The 13852-nt window shown below is 45.9% G+C and overlaps 1 protein-coding gene and 1 long non-coding RNA gene across 8 annotated transcripts in view; one reads left to right on the top strand and one right to left on the bottom strand.

Annotated features, from left to right (window-relative positions):
* DET1 (DET1 partner of COP1 E3 ubiquitin ligase) overlaps positions 1–6145 on the bottom strand; it is a 24517-nt gene extending 18372 nt beyond the window's left edge. For 3 of the 7 annotated variants that reach the window (XM_082198548.1, XM_082198549.1, XM_082198543.1), the window contains exons 1-2: positions 3482–4101; positions 972–2146 (exon numbers count right to left, since the gene is read on the bottom strand). In XM_082198548.1, the coding sequence (XP_082054674.1) occupies positions 972–2054 (1083 nt within the window). In that variant the 5' untranslated portion in view covers positions 2055–2146; positions 3482–4101. The other 4 variants (XM_082198546.1, XM_082198545.1, XM_082198544.1 and 1 more) reach the window with 4 other exon arrangements.
* On the top strand, positions 5224–13852 carry LOC309518604. The gene is made up of 3 exons (XR_014213547.1): positions 5224–5741; positions 10834–10980; positions 13485–13852. It is a non-coding gene; the product is annotated as an uncharacterized lncRNA (long non-coding RNA).

Here is a 13852-nt window from a genome sequence, read left to right as displayed (position 1 = left end):
GACTAGTGAATTTTACATTTGAGGACACTATTTCCTTTAGTTCCAGCAGCCAAACGGTATCACTTGGTCCATATAGGATTGAAGTTTATATGGTTCTAGAACCTTTGTTCAATGAGCGTTCAGGGACACAATGGTAAATATAAATACACAAACACACAACACTGCCATTGAAGCAAAGTGAAGAGATGCAATAGGAACAGGGCTCCAGAAGTATGAATTATATTGAGTGCAGGTTAAATGACAACTTTAATATAAATTCTTGTAACAGCAGGAAGGAGAAATGTCATTTTTATTTCAAATATCCTGGACTGGTTCTAAGGGTTAGGAACCTGACTAGGAACTTGACTATATAAAATACAATGGCTGGAGGGATAAGCAACATGGGAGGGCTATTGCCTTTATCCCTGAATGCTTTCCAGAAGCATCTTGCCAGCTACTATTGGAAAGAGGATGGTAGAATAGAATGACCCTCAACCTGATCCAGGAGCTCTCTCCTTGTTAGGTAAAGATAAAGGGACCCCTGACCATTAGGTCCAGTCATGTCCGACTCTGGAGTTGTGGGGCTCATCTCGCTTTATTGGCTGAGGGAGCCGGCGTACAGCTTCCGGGTCATGTGGCCAGCATGACTAAGCCTCTTCTGGTGAACCAGAGCAGTGCACGGAAATGCCGTTTATCTTCCTGCTGGAGCGGTACCTATTTATCTACTTGCACTTTGACGTGCTTTCGAACTGCTAGGTTGGCAGGAGCAGGGACCGAGCAATGGGGGCTCACCCCGTCGTGGGGATTTGAACCGCCGAGCTTCTGATTGGCAAGTCCTAGGCTCTGTGGTTTAACCCACAGCGCCACCCGCGTCTCTCTCCTTGTTACTCACACACAAAAACTCAAAACAGCCTGGTCGACGGGATTTCTAATAACAATATCAGAGTTTCAATATCCTGCCAGAATAGCTCCCACAAAGGCAAGCTCCATACCTGTGAAGGGTCTGTCACCCGTAATGTGACCACATCTTCACTTGTGTATTTGATGAAGAGATGGTTCTCATCCAAGAGCTGCATTTTCCACATGCGAAGCTGCCTCAGCTGGTCAAAATACTGGAAGAACCTCCTTTTAGCTATAGCACTCCCATCCTGTTCTGCCCTTCGCCACAAGTAGACCAGCAGTCTGTGCTTCAAAGAATTTATGAACGGTTCTTTGTATGGGTTCGCCATGCCTGTCTGAGAATCCCGCTGAACCTCTGGATAGACAGCAGAGAGAGTGAGGAGGTCATCTTCATAGCAAAAGCGGCCTATGGTTCGTACATCAATAAAGGTGCCCTCAGGTGTTACCTGAAATACATGGATGGTTTGCTGCTGTACAGACAGAATGGCCAGGATATTTTTATATAGGTAGAGCCCTTGGTTGTGGGACAATATGACTTTGTCACATTTGAACGTCCTGGTATCACAAAGCCTGCCTGTGTGAAGGTCTATGATGTGCAAAGAGTAATCTTCCAAAGGTGACCTGGGGTTAGGTGTCACTGATTCACTGTTGCGGTAAACCTCAAAAAAGGGAGGGTGGGGTTCCTCAGGCAAATAGGCAGCAGAGCCAACAATGACATAGCGACAATCATCTGTGAACAAGCTACATTCACGGTTCAAGTGCTCGCCATTAGAGGCCACATTGGTAATGTGAAGGAGGACAAAGAAACGTTCAAAGAGTCGACCACGGATGTTGATGGACCGCTGGTCATTGCCATTAGCCAAGATCTCCCCATCGTAGCCCTGGAGGAGGTCCTCTGCTGCCTGGCACCCTTGATACTCATAGATCTCCAGTGAAGTCTGATCTGAGGAGAAGGCAATGAAGTACCTTCCATCAGGGGAGAACTTCCGTAAGAAGCAGGGTGGTTTTTCAACATTGACCACGGTAAAATTGGGGAAGACATTTTGGTGGAAGATGCGCACCTGGTGCCAGTGGGTGCCAGTCTTGCCAGAGGTGATCCTTCGACGTTCTAGACGGTAGATGACGTTCTGGTTCTGGATCCGACGAGGCCTGATAGTTGGGGCCTCATGATCCATAATATCTTCAAGTGGAAAAAGTCCCAGGGTGGCTAGAATCTGACAGAGTCAAAAGGCATATCATGCTGTCCAAGAAAAGAAGGGTGTGGTTGCTGTGAGAATCAAATTGTAGAGAGATCAAAGGAAATAGAAGTCAGTGTTAGATTCACACATAGCATCTCTTTAAGAATAAATATATCATGGTTCATATAACAACAACAAATACTATCTAGTATGTCAAATGGGGTGAGGTAGGACTCTGGCCCATGAAAGCTTATGCAACAATATTTCTGTTAGCTTAAAGGTGGCACAACACTCTGTCCTATGGATGGAAAACCTATGGCTCTTGAGATGTTGCTGGATTCCAACTCTCATCAGTTCCAGCAAGCACAGCCAATGGTCTGGGATAATGGGATTTGTAGCCACATCTCAAAGTTCCCTATCAATGTTCTGCCCAGTTCTTTGTATTGAGTGCCAAAGGAATGTCTGCCTACCCACTGGCCAGCAGCTGTTTACATGTATTCAATATACAAAGCCTGAAAGGGATACCTGGGCTTTAACAAAACACATATGAGAACTGAGCATTGCCTTATTCTTTGTGGGAAAGCCAGAATTGTAATAATACATTTGCTACAAACATTTATAATTTTGCAAGAAGGAATTGGCGAGTAAGAAAACTTCTTCCCACTTCAATATTTCTATGCACTCTTGCAGTAAAGTAACAGATGATCCGGCCCAACAGAACAGCTAGGCAGCTATATCTATTAATACAGTGTCTCAGGAAATATGAGCTGAAATGAAACATGAAGATTCTCTGGAGTGACATGTATGTATCATGAAAATGAATGCCTGCTATTATACAACAAAAAGTACTCTAGAAACAACAGAAGCACAGAACCAAATTACATCATTCTAACATATTATACTAGAAGCAAGCTTTAACAAAAAAATATCTTCATGGTGCCATACAAGAGATGCTGAGGTTAGAGATGACAGCAAAACTGCAGAAGCATGGATTTCCAATGCTTTTCAGAGTCCAGGGCTCCCTCTTTTACAACTTTATCTTTGCACTGGCCATTAGAGAAAGGATTAGGCAGAGTCTAGCGAGTGGCCCAAGGTCACCCAGCCAGATTCAGGGTTCAATGGGGATTTAAATCCTGGTCACCTGGGTCCAAGTCCAAATACTCTTATCTAGTGTTCCCCAAAGATCTGTCAGAAAAGTGTGCCTTGGTAGAACTAAACTTGTGTGTGTGTGTGTAGCATTTATGAAAATAGCCATAGCACCATGGCAGTGCACATACTTTGAATTCCAAGAGTCCCGGACTCAAACAGTCACATCTTAAGATAGGTTTGGAAAGATCTGTCTGCAACCTTGGCGAACCAATGGTTTGACTCAGTATAAGGCACCTTCCTAGGTAATCAGCCACCCTCAATGACGCTCAACCCACCTTGGTTTCTACAAAAAGTCACTGTTCCAGGCCAGCCAAAGGATTGGAAGGAGGGAAGGAAGGCACAGCTACTCCTGCACAGATGTAGCAAGCAGCCTCCTCTAAGGATGGGTGGTTCTGCGCATCTCTATATTGTGAAGCAGACATGGGCAAGCAGCAGATGCTGGTTCGAAGGAAACACGGGCTGAGGACAGCCAAGCCTGCACAGAGACAGTGGGCATCCTCCTCCTCCACGGATAGCTGTGTGACTTCTGGGAACTTTCAACCATCAGATTTATGTATGCATTGTTTTAAAAGGCGGGCGGGGGGGGAGGCACCCTCGACACAAAACACTGGCTAAATTGCTCAAAGATGCGTCTTTCAAGGGGATTTCTAGGTGCTGCTTCCCGGGTAGTCACTGAACGTTTCAGCTTCCTTGCTATTTTGGGCAGGTGCGGACCCGAGGCCACGGAGAGGGGCGAGGGGAGCAGCGTGAACTCTCCCCTCCCAGCCAACCCTTCCCGCCCCCAAACTCGGGCTTCCGCGCGTGCGACGGAAGGGTCGAGCAGGGAGAGGTCCCGCCTCGCCGCTTCCCACCCAGGCCTCCCCTGACCGGGGAAGAACAGCAGCCCGCCTCCACAACTCACTCCGCGGAGGCCGCCGCCATGTTTCCGCCGAAGAAAGAGGAGGAGGAGGAGAGGGTGAGTGACGTCAAGCACTACCAACGAGTCCCCCATAGCTGACCGCACTGCGAGCGGAAGGAGCGTAGCCGCGGTAAAGCGGCGACTTACCCGGAAACCACCGAGCGACAAGTGTCAGTGGACAGAGTGTCGACCGCCCTGGTTTGCTTTTCGACGGCGGCTGATCTCTGTGTTTCCGCAGCGGCCCCTGGCGGACGGAGGTCGCGAGGGTGGCGCCTCGGTACCCCGCTGCCTCCCGCTTGGCTGCCATGGCAATCGCATCCTCGCCTAAGGCAGCGCCATGGCAACCAGCTTCCTAGGAGGGAGGGCTAACGTGGAGCATCCCTCTCTCCTCCCTAAGGCGACTTAGTAACGCCTGCCTCCGCCATACCCTGGCAGGGGGCATGAGCACCACCATGTTCTCCACTGACGTGGCCACCATCAGAGCTGGGGCTGCGTGCGGTACCCGCCCCATAAAGGAGCCTCTGGGGGGCCATTTCTGCCCCACCTCCCAGTGCAGCATGGGGAGGAGGAAGCCTGATGCCTATCCCCCCCCAAGGTTGCCATGCCAACTGCTCTCACCAGTTGGGTGCCTTGCCACAGCCTAGTAGGGTGCCATGGCAACCTTAGGTACCATGGCAACGTCTCTCCCCACAACCAACCACAAAGCACACACATCTCCACAAACAGGTCATGAGGGCAACAATGACTCTACCGCACCCCAAAAAAGGCACTGGGACACCCCAGACGCACAGTGGAACTACTACTAAACCAGTGGGAGCCTCCAGGCACTGTGACAACTTGTTTCCCCAGAAAAGCATCAGCATGCATGTCAGGAAAAAATTCTGATGTCCAAACGTCGTCCCTGTGGGAACAGTACAAAAACTGATTTTCTCCCTCAGGATGAAAAAAATACTTACTTACATATCTTCTGAGAGGCCCCAGGCTTTGAAGCTTGAGATAATACACAGACTATTCTATTTTCCACTGAGGAAACTCCTAAACAAATACTCTTTGCGCTGCAAAAAATTTTGGGGCTTGTTCTAAGGCAAGAGTGGGCAACTTCTATTTTCCACTGAGGAAACTCCTAAACAAATACTCTTTGCACTGCAAAATTTTGGGGGGCTTGTTCTAAGGCAAGAGTGGGCAACTTCAGGCCCAGGGCCAAATGCGGCCCTCGGGGCTTGAATATCTGGCCCTCTCCCTAGCCACACCTTTCGCCGGTCCTGCTTTGCATGCTCCTCAGGTGTTTTTTCTGCTGGCTGGACTATGTCCTTGAACTCAGCTAATGCCTCTTTCCTAGATGGAAGGAGAAAGGGGAGTGTAGAAACTGGCTTACTGTAACGTGCCCACACATTGCTTTGGCTACTTTTGCCTCTGGCCACACCTGCCACTGGTATGGGCCCCCCATCCAGAAGGCTGCACTGCAGGAAATGTAGCCCTCAAACCGAAACAGGTTCCCCATCCCTCTTCTAAGGTGTGCACATTGCCTTCACATGGGGCATTGACCTGACCTCTTGGGCCCCGTTATTGTTCCACCTGTTTGTACCCTGGGACATACCCAACACTGTGCATCACAGGGAAATTGTAAGCTGAGGATGGTAAGCTGCCTTTTCACTTCCCTGTCATGACCAATGTTATCTTGAGAAGTCCTTGTTTAGTTTTCTGGGAACTTCAGGGTTCCTGGAAGTGGAACACAGTTTGAAAACCGTGTTGACCCTTGCTTCTGGATAGATCTCAGTTTTTACTAACCATTTGAGTTGTTGGGCAGTTGCCTCTTTTGTCGTCGCTGCGGCTTTGTGATGGGAAACATAGCTTCAGTTCTATCAGCTGAACATCTTCCAGTTCTTAAAAGAATGAAATAGCCTTGGCCATGGCCAAATTTTAGGCCTTAACAAACAGCACCCATGCCAAAGGCATATAGTAATTGGCAATGTAAGCAATACATTATATCCATGATAGAGAGCCTGTGGTCTGCCAGATGGTGACACAAAGAGGAGCAGAGAGAAAATATGATGGCACAGTGAGTGTTAGCCAAACAGGTTACTGATTACCAATTACTGTTTTTTATATATTTTTAGAAATTTTTGTGGTTGAAATGCCTGACTGAACTAAAATGGTATGTTTATCCAGTTGTCAGTTACCACCAGTATTGGTAACAAGAGACAAGGACATAGAATGCGTTTTCAATGCTTTATTCACACTATGATTAATACAGTTCTCATATGGAATACATTACTTCAATGTACACAACCTATGCTAAAAATAATCCAACACATTAAGCAAGCAGTATAGTATCCCAGCACAGCAGAAATCTAGACTATTTGGTTGCTGAAGTCGACTAATAGGTAGGAAGAGTCTTACCAAGCCAGAAGGTGTTGTGTGATCAGATGCAATAAAGTCTCCTCGTAAATGGTCAGTTGTGACTGAATGCTCCCAAAAGCCCCAATACTTGTCATTTTAGAGGTTTGCTCCAACCATTCTTGCTCTGGGAATCTCCCACCCTTTCGCTACCATATGGCATACAAGAGACTTGTGCCCAACTTGTGTTTTCCCCAATGTGTCAAGTCTTCATACTATCTTGTTTTGACTAAATGTATGACTAAACTTGTTTTTTTACTATTTAATTTGTTTTTCTATCACCCTTCTACATATCTTTCCACTAGCAGCCCTAACATCTTTCCTGTTTCCTGCTGTCATCTGCTCATAAATGGCCATGCTTCAGTTGACCTGACCCATCCCAACTATTTCATCATCTATATCCTTAATTTACCCCACAAGTACTTTCGCTGGAAGCCTTTCCCATAGCTGGTATCTTTCCAATATCATTTTTAAAGGCTTCCTATCAAAAGCATAATTCTGAAGTCTTTCTTTTGAAGTCCTCCCTAATATCATGCATATGAAGCATCACAATGGATCAGTTACCCTCTCAAAAGCTGCTAAGGACTTTCTTGATGGCTTTTGCAACCAACATGACCCAACACTCCTCAATCAAAGATGGCCACATGCTCTTGATTAACGGAGCCTCAAGTTCATCTGCTAGTCTTTTATCTGTCTGATTTTCTTCTTAATCCAGCATGTTAGGGAAATAAAGGCTATAATGAGTCCTATTTCAAGGACACAAATCAAAATCACTCAGGGAGAATGGTGTGGCGCGCGCGCGCGCGCACACACACACACACACACAGAGTTTTATGCAGTCTTGTAAATTCTGCCCACTTTTGGCTCTGGCCCTACCTACTGCATGTGCCCTCCCCCCCAAAAAAAAAAGTATCCCCAAGGGAATGTGGCCCTCAGCAGAAAATAAAAGGTTCCCCAAGCATTGCATAGGCTACAAAGGCTTTTACAAACAGTTCTTGCAAACTGTTCCACCCCTGCACATGCAGTTAATGGAATATAAGAGCTACTACACGTGCATGATATAATTTTGGATACCTTTCTATGTAAGTGGTCAATAAACACTTGCAGAAGGTGAGAAAAGAAGTATCTCTGATTCTGTGCTTTTAAATAGGCATATATTCCCCAGAATCAAGCACCATCCACCTAGGAAAATATTCCTTTCATGATTTGTCTAGTTAGACAAATTGCAGGAAAAAAGACTGTTGTTCAAATAAGCATGCTGAACCGAAGGATCGGGATATGGTGTTTAGGGTACAGTCCTATGCTCCAGATATGGCAGCTGAGGAACTTTAGGATCTGTGTTATGTACTGAGTTGAATAGGATCCAAACTGCAGCAGTCTGATTGGTCCTAGAACAATAGGATCCAAATTGCAGCAGTCTGATTGGTCCTAGAACAATAGGATTCAGAATGCAGCAGTCTGATTGGTCCAAGAACAATGCAGCAGTATGATTGGTTGGCAGGAACCACCCAATCATGCTCCAGATATAAGTGAATCCACAACCTGATTGGCTTACAGTAGAATTCCAGAATTAACCAATCATGTGCAGCCCATTGTGTAAATAATGTATATAAAGCAGATATTTTGAGGGGACTTTCATTCATTCCTCCTCACCACTATGAGCTGAATAAAGAGCATGAAATCACTTTGCGACTCTGAGTATATTTCAATCTGGAAGAAGCTACTACTCTGGTATGTCCAGAGATATGCCTCTAGTAGGGAAAATACACCAGCGCAATTTCAGAAATAAAGCAGCTGAATGTTACACCTGCATATCCTTACCACTCAGGCAGTTCTGCCGTGAAGGACCCAAAACAGTGGTAATATGTGTGATAGGAACATAGGAAGCTGCCTTGTACTGTTGGGCCATTGGTCCATCTAGCTCAGTATTGTCCACTCTGACTGGCAGCAGCTCTCCAAGATTTCAGACTGTGGTCTCTCCCACAGAGAGCAGAGCCAAGCAGAGACACAGCCCTTCCCAGTCAAATCCAGGCTGTGCTCCAAACTCTTCCAACAAGGCATTATGTTCTGCTGCACTGTTGCAGTGGGACAGGGTTGGGCACAAATGGAACACCACTATTTAATGGGGAGCCAGTAACATCACTTCCCAGGGCACACCAGAACTCTTCAACAGACTGCATGTTACACAAAGCAGAAGAGGCACGCTTGCAGGGGTGTGGTTTGGAGGCTGACTTGGAGCTGAAGCCACAATGTCTTCATTGGTCAAAAATTCAAAATGATATACAACACTTGGGTGCGTGTGTTAAGGATCTGGACAACTGGCTAGAAAAGGTTAATCGTTGCTGGTCTAAAGCTCTCCAAGAAATGCTTCGCTGTAATATTTGGGCCATTTTAAAAGTGATGTGATTTGGACTTACCAAGGTCTCCAAAATTTTTAATGTTTGTGATTCATGTAGGGCCCACTTTGTAGACTATTGGGATTTCATGCCTCGTGAAAACAGAACAGCAAAAGCCACCTCGCTGTCTGTTCTGTCAACAGATCGAGATTTTCATAAGTTTGGGAATAAGTGTTGCAACTTGAATTCTTCTTTCAGTGCTTGGGAAATATGTTTTAGTGGGAGGTTAGACAAATCAATATCCCTGCTGTTTACTGAGTGTTCGGATCTAACTTAAAACTCCATGGGTTCCCCTGCATTGACTGAAAGTAGCTGAAATCAAAGAGTTCCATTTTTGGAATGTTATGAAATAAGACAACCATGGGACCCAGTATGGTGTTAGCAACCCTAGGAACAACCAGTTCGAGATCTGCCTTGCTGTCACAGTAAATAACCAGAAAACTTTTCTCCATCCCATCCCATTCCTCCCAAGCCTTTTCAATTATTGGTGGGAGGCCTATTTACTCTTGACCTCATGCCTAGCGTTGTTGACATGAAATGAGATTTCCTACATCTGCACACATACAACCATATCTTCTTGTTAGGATTCCTATTCTCAGTTGTGTGTGTCAGTGCAGAGTGCTGACCTTGGAAAGAAGAAAGCTGTTTTCAGTTCAGCAAGCGGGCAGGAGGAAGATGTAATTTTCTGTTGTGGCACCAAGGATGTAGAACACCCGAGATCTTCCTTTTCATTGGGCAGTGAAAACGTTTATTGCAGCAGGCTTTGAGGGTGGCTTTTAATTTGATCACATTGTACCGTATTGGGGCTGCATTGAAAGGTGGGTGCAGAAATAAATGCTAATTCTGCTTTTGTACAACAGGTTAATTTCCAAACACACACAGAGAGAGAGACACTGTCCACCTTCAAGACAAGGAAAAGTATCAGTATTCAAGGACACATTCCAGCCTGGAAAAATGTGTGAAGCCATTGGTGTAGCGGTAGAAAAGGTGTGTTCTGGGGAGAGTCCCAAGGTCCAGACTGAGGGGAGAGTCCGCCCCAGGACTGCAGTTCCCCATCGCTGCCTCATATTGTTGATTTGTCCATTTGTAACAAAAATGTTGGATGTTTTGAACAGAATAGAGTTGATGCTTGGAAACAAACAATACCGTCTTACGACAGTTTCACAGCTCTCTGCATCCTTGAGTGGCTGCAGGGTGAGCTTATTCGAGTTAGAATCTCATTGTGAATCTGTATTATGTGCTTATTTTCAGATATTCATGGGTAGCAAAGAGGAACTCACGTTGCCATGGGCGTAGCCAGGGGGGCAGGGGGGCAGCTGATTAAGAATTGACACAGGGTGTATTTTCAGATGTAACTCACTAGAACTCAGTTCCAGCAACTCTCAGATGGGCGCCATTGCCATTATAAGAGAACAAGAAAGGCACTGACAGTGAGCTCCGGCACCTCTTTTTCTAGAAAAATAGCACTGAATGGATGGATCTGTTAATTCGGTTCTCTCAGTTTTCCCAGCATTAAATTCAGTTATCCATATTTCTGTAGTGATTTATTATTTTGTAAAAATACATATGAGAATCAGTATTTTAGTGCAAATGTCTGATACTAAACATATTTCTGTAGGCAGTTTTGACTACTGTACACATTTTTGCAAGCAATTTCCCCAATTATTTATTCAAGGCGTTTTTATATTGCTTCACCATTAGCATTTCTAATGGTATAGTGTGTTATATTTCACAAATATATTCATGGTTGTTCACAATTTCCCTTAATGTATAATTTTTTGAAAGCATTCGTTAGAGATCTGTATCTGAAAATTCTGATAATTGCACATTTTGAAGGGCACCTGTGTTTCAGTTAATCCCCTTCCCCATTTGCTAATTTGGTAGATTCACCTTCAAATGTCAGCTGAATCAAATTTCCCCCTCTTTGTTACTCCAGATAGTATCTTCAGTTACAGTAGATCCACAGACATCTGTTCCCCCCTGAATTTTGAAATAAGAGACAAGCACTCTTGATAAACGACTGCCAGAATACCTTGAAACAAAGAACACCAGCCCTCAGTGCCAAAGGAAATGATGGAGAGATGTGAGATTTTGCGGAAGGGAGATGATGTGGGGAGATCATAAGCAAAGCCTTTATGAAATACAGTGGTACCTCTGGTTATGTACTTAATTTGTTCCGGAGGTCCGTTCTTAACCTGAAACTGTTCTTAACCTGAAGCACCACTTTAGCTAATGGGGCCTCCTGCTGCTGCTGCACTGCCACAACATTATTTCTGTTCTCATCCTGAAGCAAAGTTCTTAACCCGAGGTACTATTTCTGGGTTAGCGGAGTCTGTAACTTGAAGCGTATGTAACCTGAAGCGTATGTAACCCGAGGTACCACTGTAGCATCAATGTCGGAAGGCCTGTAAATATCCATGTGGAAGATGTTGCAGGCGGAGGAAACACTATTCCTCGCCCGTCTGCGGCTTCATTTCATTCTGCTATTCATGCACTGCTCAACCAAGGACAGTGAAGTACTTCTCTAGTATAGCTGCAGTTGACCTCGCTCATTTACCCTGACATGCGCTACCCTCATGCCGTAAGCCACAGGGTGTGCCATGCTTGTTTGAAGCTGCTTTTCTGTCCCCTACCAAAGCAAGCTTCTTACATGAGAGCAGAGTGAGAGGGTGAAAACCAGCCCAGGGCCCCTGTTACTGAGGAATTCACCCAGCAACAGATATATTATTCCCCAGGTTCTGTGGCCTGATGGTAAGAGGGCCTGGTTTCGTCGTCAACTCAATCTCTCTTGTTCAAAAAAGGGTTTTTCAGGAATGGAAACAACAGCCAGCTCCCCAACAAATGATACCCGAGAGCTATGAAAAAGGGGGAAAGGGTTCTTTCCTCAAACAGATGTGGCAGGCTCAGGGACAAACAAGCAGCAAAAGGTCAGGCCTCTCACACCTCTGACAATTTTCTTCCTCCTCTGCCATCTCTGGCACTGGGAGAGAGGGTCCATGCAAAGCAATGCAGCTCCCAGCCAATTTCTATCGCAATCATTATGAGGGTCTGACCTGTCTTTTGTTCAGCCACCCCCAATTATAAGGCTGCTGCAAGCTAGACTAAAGCTTATGCCATCTTGCAGTACTCCAGGTGAGACATTATGAGCTTGTGGGGTGGGAGGGGGGCAGGGAGAAGTTGTATATGGATTAGCACTGGACTGGAGGAGTGCTTTATTCATTGCAATTATATTCTGCTTTTCCTCCAAGGCATTCAAGGTGGTGCACATGTTTCCTCTGCTCCCCTTTGCAGACCCTCCAAGTGTCCCTATTTTCCAGGGACAGCCCCAGATTTAAAGAAGCTGTCCCAGTCTCTGATTTGATCCTGGAATGTCCGGCTTTTCCTTAAAGGTAAAGGGACCCCTGACCATTAGGTCCAGTCGTGACCGACTCTGGGGTTGCGGCGCTCATCTCGCTTTATTGACCAAGGGAGCTGGCGTTTGTCCGCAGACAGCTTCCAGTCATGTGGCCAGCATGACTAAGCCGCTTCTCGTGAACCAGAGCAGCGCACGGAAACACCGTTTACCTTCCTGCTGGAGTGATACCTATTTATCTACTTGCACTTTGATGTGCTTTCAAACTGTTAGGGTGGCAGGAGCAGGGACCAAGCAACAGGAACTCACCCCGTCGTGGGGATTCGAACCGCCGACTTTCTGATCGGCAAGTCCTAGGCCCTGTGGTTTAACCCACAGTGCCACCCGCGTTCCTGGCTTTTCCTTTGGACATCCCTATTTCCATCAGAGAAATGTTGGAAGGTATGGAGTTATGCAACCCCCAAGCCAAGGAGACAAGTAACTATACAACCTTTAGAAGACATCTGAAGGCAGCAGAAGTTTCTTTAGTGTTTAATGTTTTGCAATGTTTTTATATATGTTGGAAGCCACCCAGAGTGACTGGGGCAACTCAATCAGATGGGAAGGGTACAAATAAATTGTTGTTGTTGTTTTTAATTATTGACGTCCCTATTTTCATCAGAGAAATGTTGGAGGACATGTCTTTGTCTCCTCACAATAACTCTGTGAGGTAGGTCAGGCTGAGAGACTGTGGCTGGTCCAAGGTCTCCGAGTAAGCTTTGTGGCTGAATGGGGATTTGAACCTAACTCTCTAACCACTACACCACAAAGGCTATATAGCAGCTGTGAATATAAAGAACCTCCTTATACAACCACCTTAATTTCAAAAATGGGGGAAACAGGAACCACAGTAGGAGATTCAAGCTGGACTCCATCCCATCCTGACCTTGAGCAGAAGCAGCTTTTCCTCATGTGGTTCAGAGCTAGTGTCTGAGCTGCTGCTCAAGATGAGCTCCTGAAGCACTTGTTCATTCCCAACCTATTGTTGGTAGATGCTGAGTTTTCAAAGCTTCCACGGCCAGGAGTAGCCAGGGCCTAATTTAAGAGCTGAGCCTTACTCAAAGAGCTTTGGTTCCTCATGCCGGAGTTTTATTTCTCCATAGATAATAGAGCAGATTCTTTGTTTGGCTGTAAGAAGCTGCAGCTGCCTTTTGACGCAACTCAACCCCAGTCTCTCTTTTTTTTGCGTCCTTCAGTAAATCAAAACAGGCACTGAGAGTCTCCGTTCTCTTAGTGTGGAGAGCTGAGGGTAAAAGCTACAATGGATTCCATCTAGCCACCGTCAACAGCCTCTCCTCAAAACATGTGCTTAGAGGAGTCTTTGTCAACCTGGCACAACTCTGAGGTTTCAGACTGCAGCTGCCGCCAGCCCCAGCCTACACGGGACACAGCCTGATTTACCACTCCAGGGCTCTAGCACTTCATTTCCATCTGTTGCATGTGTAGTTGCAGTTTGACACTGAGCTGGTCTGATTATAGAAGCAGGAGACACAGTCTGCTCCTTGCTGGATCCAAAGCTGTGACTCGGGGGCTTGCCTGGAATCCGAATGGAGAAGCAAAATGT

The sequence above is a fragment of the Podarcis vaucheri genome (assembly GCF_965113315.1).
Source record: "Podarcis vaucheri genome assembly, chromosome: 14".
In the NCBI taxonomy this organism is placed as follows: Eukaryota; Metazoa; Chordata; class Lepidosauria; order Squamata; family Lacertidae; genus Podarcis; species Podarcis vaucheri.
Note: the sequence above shows the minus strand (reverse complement) of the source record. Positions and strands in the feature narration are given on the sequence as shown.